Genomic DNA, 6,000 nt, shown 5'->3' with positions numbered 1-6,000 from the left:
TGATGATGATGAGGAGGAAGTGAAGCAGACGAAGGCCTCAGGACCTGGAACCTGAGCAGTGACAAACAGTTTCAGAGTCAAGAGCTTTTCAAAAGGAACAAACACAAGTCGTCCGTTGGTTCAGAGCTAACAGAGATAACAGAGTGTGTGTGTGTGTGTGTGTGTGTGTGTGGGTGTGTGTGTGTGTCTGGGCGGGTCACACTGAGAGGGGGCGGGGTCACCTACACTTCCAGGAAGAGCAGCTGAGCTCCAGTCGGTGTGTGATTCAGTGAAGTTCCTGAAGTGAGGAAGAGTTTCTGCTCCACGTCAGAACAACATGCAGAGTAAGTTCCACTGCTCATTTCTCCTCTTTGTGTTTCATGAGTGTGTTCGATCGTCTCACGTCTCGTGTTAGAAACTCTTCTGCTGGTTCATTGGTCACTGGGAACAAAGTTGATCAGGAGCTGCTCCTTCTTCACCACCAGCTCGTGTCATGACGTCACTGTCCGACAGTGGAACACTTCATTCTATTTAATAAGTTATCGGCCTCGGCCCAACAGTCCGTCAGGAGACGTCAGGGTCTGATGGGGTTAACCACAACACAACACATGACGCTGGTTGTTTGCTTTTGAACTGCGGCAGGTGAAACTCCTGAGTTTCTACATTCCTCACATTGTTCCCAGTCACTGGACAGAATGACGCGTTCAAAGACACTTTGTTCTCAGGGTGCCGACGACTTGAGGAAAGACGTTTGCACCTGTTCTCTTTCTGACGCACTCGTCTGTAAAGAGTCCAACGTCCTCATCGACGCCACGTCTCAGTGAGATCAGCCTGAAACAGGCAAAGTACAGTGTTAATCACAACAAGTAGTCATACAGTACAATCTCACTTCTAACTACAGCACTTCATCAGGACCTGACATCTGTTCTCAGACAGTTTCACTCCTGAAGGTGTCGACGACCTGGTGGACGAGCCCCGACACAAGATGGAGGCCAACGCAACCAGCTGCTCTGGTTTATATCTACTGTACATTAATGTGGATCTGCTCCCCCTCCAGGCGTGGGCTCCTCCCCGGGGGGCCGGGTGCTGTCGGAGGAGCAGTTCAGCTGCTCCATCTGTCTGGAGGTGTTCGTGGAGCCCGTGTCCACGCCCTGCGGACACAGCTTCTGTAAGGCCTGTCTGCAGGGCTACTGGACCCACAGCAAGAAGTTCTGCTGCCCCATGTGCAAGAAGACCTACAGCAGGAGGCCGGAGATGAGCGTCAACCGGGTGCTGGCCGAGATCTCCTCCCAGTTCCAGGGGCTGATGATGGAGGGAGCGGCCGCCTCGCGGGGCTCCACGCTCAGTCTGGGCCCGGACCCTCAGGGGCCCGACACCGGGGACTTCGCCCGGCCGGGGGAGGTTCCCTGTGACGCCTGCATCGGCAGGAAGCTCAAGGCTCTGAAGTCGTGCGTGAACTGCCCCGGGTCGTTCTGCGAGACTCACCTGCGGCAGCACAGGAAGGTCGGCTGGGTGTTGAAGATCATTCATGTTATTGATTAATATCTGTTTCCTCCTCTTTGGGAATCCTTTGATTCTGAACGTGGACACTTTTCCCGTTGCGTTCCGTTTGTTCTGAGAGTCTCCGTCTCTGTGCAGGTGAAGTCTTTGATTTCCCACCGACTGATCGAACCCACGTTCCACCTGGAGGAGAAGATCTGTAAGAAGCACGAGCGTCTGCTGGAGGTTTACTGCCGCAGCGACCACGTGTGCGTGTGCACGTCCTGCGCCGAGGCCTCGCACAAGTCCCACGACATCGTCTCCACCGACCACGAGTGGAAGAAGAAAGTGGTGGGAAAGATAAAAGAGTCATATACTCTTTGAGATGGAGCTTGGTGTTTCTGTCTCTGTCCTGAACTGGTTTGTCTCCACAGACGAATCTGGGGAAGAGGAGGTCGGAGCTGAAACACCTGATCAAGGAAAGAGCCAAGAAGCTGGAGGAGATCAAACAATCCATCAAGGTGATCAAGGTGAGACGGACACGTGGTCGGACACAAGTAAGTGTCGGCTTTCAAACTCTGCAGTTTCCTGTTTCATCAACTCAGCAGTTTGTATTTTCAAGAAGATAAAGAAACTGTCGCTGCAATGTGAAACGGATCCATTTAGATCATTTATCAGACTCTGCAGCAGATGTGTTTGATGACTCGCACCACGCTGAATCTATAGAACCCTCTGGTTCCTCTCAGGGAGGAGGAGGATGAGGAGGAGGAGGAGGGAGAGGGGAGGGGGGAGAGGGAGGAGGAAGAGGAGGATGAGGAGGAAGAGGAGGAGGAGGAGGAGGGAGGGGGGGAGGAGGGAGAGGGGAGGGGGGAGAGGGAGGAGGAAGAGGAGGATGAGGAGGAAGAGGAGGAGGAGGAGGAGGAGGGAGGGGGGGAGGAGGGAGAGGGGAGGGGGGAGAGGGAGGAGGAAGAGGAGGATGAGGAGGAAGAGGAGGGAGGAGGAGGAGGATGAGGAGGAGGAGGAGGAGGAGGGAGGGGGGGAGGAGGAGGAGGATGAGGAGGAGGAGGAGGGAGAGGGGAGGGGGGAGAAGGGAGGAGGAAGAGGAGGAGGATGAGGAGGAGGAGGAGGGAGAGGGAGAGGGGAGGGGGGAGAGGGAGGAGGAAGAGGAGGGAGGGGGGGAGGAGAAGGAGGAGGATGAGGAGGAAGAGGAAGAGGAGGAGGAGGAAGAGGAGGAGGAGGAGAAGGAGGAGGGAGAGGGGAGGGGGGAGAGGGAGGAGGAAGAGGAGGAGGAGGAGGGAGGAGGAGGAGGATGAGGAGGAGGAGGAGGAGGAGGGAGGGGGGGAGGAGGAGGAGGATGAGGAGGAGGAGGAGGGAGAGGGGAGGGGGGAGAGGGAGGAGGAAGAGGAGGAGGAGGAGGAGGAGGATGAGGAGGAGGAGGAGGGAGAGGGAGAGGGGAGGGGGGAGAGGGAGGAGGAAGAGGAGGGAGGGGGGGAGGAGAAGGAGGAGGATGAGGAGGAAGAGGAAGAGGAGGAGGAGGAAGAGGAGGAGGAGGAGAAGGAGGAGGGAGAGGGGAGGAGGAGGATGAGGAGGAGGAGGAGGGAGAGGGGAGGGGGGAGAGGGAGGAGGAAGAGGAGGATGAGGAGGAGGAGGAGGAGGAGGGAGGAGGATGAGGAGGAGGAGGAGGAGGAGGAGGAGGAGGAAGAAGAGGAGGAGGAGGAGGAGGAAGAAGAGGAGGAGGAGGAGGAGGAAGTGGAGGAGGAGGAGGAGGAGGAGGAGGAGGAGGAGGAGGAGGAGGGAGGAGGATGAGGAGGAGGAGGAGGAGGAGGAGGAGGAGGAGTAGCAGTTTGATTTTCAGATCCTCGTCTGAGGCCGTTGAACCGGTGAGACTGGTGTCGAAATTCCCCCTCGGCTGCTCACAGCCGGTTCTCTGAGAACAGACCCCAGATCAGCCCGTTCGTTTAACAATACAGTTTGTAATATGAATAAAATATATATACATAATGTAAAAAGACCAGAAGTATAATTTACGTAGAAATTAGAATAATTAGCAAATGTTATCTCCCTTATTCACATCTGACATTTGTATCTACTTTTACAAAGACAAAGAGGATCAAGTTACCAGAGAGTGTGTGTGTGTGTGTGTGTGTGTGTGTGTGTGTGTGTGTGTGTGTGTGTGTGTGTGTGTGTGTGTGTGTGGGTGCGGAACCTGTCGGTCCGGTTGTACGAGAGCAGTTCTGAGGCCGCCCTGATGACATCACTGTGACATCATCGTGGTTTTTACATTTCCACAGCCTGGCGTTGTTCTTCACACCCAGATGTCACATTTAAATCTGGTTCATTCAGGTTGGAACCTGAACTCGACTGACCTCTGACCCTGACCTCTGACCTCTGACCTCTGCCCCCTGCCCTCAGGCCAGCGCGCAGCGGGAGCTGGAGGAGAGCTGGCAGGTGTACGCGGAGCTGCAGCGGCTGGTGGAGCACAGTCAGGCGGAGCTGGTGGAGCTGATCGCCACGCGGCAGCGCGAGGCGGAGCGCCACGCCCAGGAGCTCGCCCGCGGTCTGGAGAACGAGCTGAGTCAGCTGAGGAGGCGGAGCAACGAGCTGGAGGCCCACGCCCAGACGCGGGACAAAGTGATCTTCCTGCAGGTGAGGCCCGCTGGAGCACCTGGACCGGCTGACTCCGTCACAAACGTCCCCATGAATCTGTCCATGACCTCTCTCTCCTGTAGAACCTGGCCACGCTGCCGCCGCCGCCCGAGCCCGCCGATTGGTCGGCGGTCAGCATCAACACCGACCTCTACCTGGGAACCGTCCGCACGTCCGTCAGCGGCCTCGTAGACAAGTTCCAGGAGGAGCTGAAGAGACTGTACGGGAAAGGTGAGTCCATCCGTCGCTCTGTGATGACGTCACACAAAGACACAGATTAAATACATAAAGACAGAAATAAGAGATTCAATTATACATTTTAAAAAGTCTCTCTCTGTCTCAGAACTCCGGAAGCTGCAGAACTATTCCAGTGAGTACGACCTTAAGTTTTTATCTCTGTGATATTCTTCTTTTCTTCTGAAAAGAGATTTAAAACGGAGCTGAACGAGAGGAGTTCTCCTCATCGTCCACAAGATGGAGCCACTTCTTCAAGTGTTTAACGTCGTCTTTGAGACCAGACTATATTTTGGGGTATAACTTTGAGGAACGTGCAGCTTTTATGAATCATATGACAAAGTCTTTGGTGTCCCGTCCAGGTGAGGTGATTCTGGACCCGGCCACGGCCCAGAGGAACCTGGTCGTGTCCGACGACGGGCGCCAGGTGAAGTACGAGGAGCGTAAGACCTCCCACTCCGAGGGTCCGAAGCGCTTCAGCCCCGCCCTCTTCGTCCTGGGCCGCGAGGGCCTGAGCTCCGGGCGACACTACTGGGAGGTGGACGTGGGGCGGAAGACGGCCTGGACGCTGGGCGTGACCCGCGCCTCGGCCCGCCGCAAGGGCGAGATCAAGCTGAGTCCGGAGGGGGGGTACTGGTGCCTGTGGCTGAAGAACGGGGAGGTGAAGGCCCTGGCGGCGTCCCGCCTGCCCCTCGCGCTGCCGGCACAACCGGCCAAAGTGGGAATCTTCCTGGATTACGACGGAGGCCGGATCTCGTTCTACGACGTGAAGTCGCGTCTGCATCTCTACACGTTCGCCGATTCGTTCGGCGAGAGTCTGTTTCCGATCTTCAGCCCCTGTCTCGTCCAGGAGGGAAAGAACGCTTGGCCTCTCACCATCGCCCCCGTGAAACACACCTGAGACGACGACGCCACGCGGCCGCAGCCAAACACACCAAATCCTTCTGTTCGTTGAACAAAAAGAAGAAGATCACGAGTGGATCGCCGTAGAGGTCGTGACCCCGGTTCACGAGTTAGTCGTGTCGTTTCCTTTAAACTGTCAATAGACTTTACAGATGTTTCATGTGCACTGTATATACTGTACAACCATGAAAACAATATATTACTGTATTTTTATATGAAGTGCTTTCTGCTTTCTTTGAATTTGTTCAATAAAGATGATCAGGCAGAGTTTCTTCTCTCTTCAACAGATGTTTCACTGACGCTGATTGAGTTCAGACGGTTGATACATTCAAGTTAAAGCTCCAGTGTGTAATATTCAGAAGAACATATCGTCCATAACTCTGTTCACATAAGAGTTAATCTAGTTCCATGAGGTGGACCGACCTCCGTGTTTCTACGTCGTGTTGAATACGCTTGTTGAACTAAACGCTCCAGAATACGTCGCGTTCACGTTGACGGAAACAGGAAATGGAATCAGTGGTCCGCCGCCATAAAGTGTCCCCTGTCGGTCGCGCAGTTGGTCGGGGTTTGCAACTTTCCCACCAGATGGCGCCAGACAGTTACAAAATGACACACTGGGGCTTTAGGTCAAGTTATTTTTTTACATTTGGAAGCAATTTTCTTTTTCCAGTGAAGAACAACTCAAAATAAAATGTCCTGAATCAGCGAGTAGAGTAGAATCAGATAAGAAATATTGTGTCAGTAAGAATCTGTTGAAGT

At 54.5% G+C, this 6,000-nt stretch overlaps 1 protein-coding gene across 1 annotated transcript; it reads left to right on the top strand.

Annotated features, from left to right (window-relative positions):
• Positions 1 to 220: 220 nt before the first annotated feature.
• On the top strand, positions 221 to 5,527 carry LOC118290386 (E3 ubiquitin-protein ligase TRIM39). The gene is made up of 8 exons (XM_035618010.2): positions 221 to 323; positions 1,037 to 1,482; positions 1,618 to 1,809; positions 1,893 to 1,988; positions 3,871 to 4,104; positions 4,188 to 4,335; positions 4,448 to 4,474; positions 4,701 to 5,527. The coding sequence occupies exons 1-8, from the start codon at positions 317 to 319 to the stop codon at positions 5,237 to 5,239; spliced, it is 1,689 nt and encodes a 562-aa protein (XP_035473903.2). The 5' UTR covers positions 221 to 316; the 3' UTR covers positions 5,240 to 5,527.
• Positions 5,528 to 6,000: the final 473 nt, after the last annotated feature.

Source organism: Scophthalmus maximus, chromosome 12 (assembly GCF_022379125.1).
Source record: "Scophthalmus maximus strain ysfricsl-2021 chromosome 12, ASM2237912v1, whole genome shotgun sequence".
Classification (NCBI taxonomy): domain Eukaryota; kingdom Metazoa; phylum Chordata; class Actinopteri; order Pleuronectiformes; family Scophthalmidae; genus Scophthalmus; species Scophthalmus maximus.
This window is presented reverse-complemented; position numbering and strand designations above follow the sequence as displayed.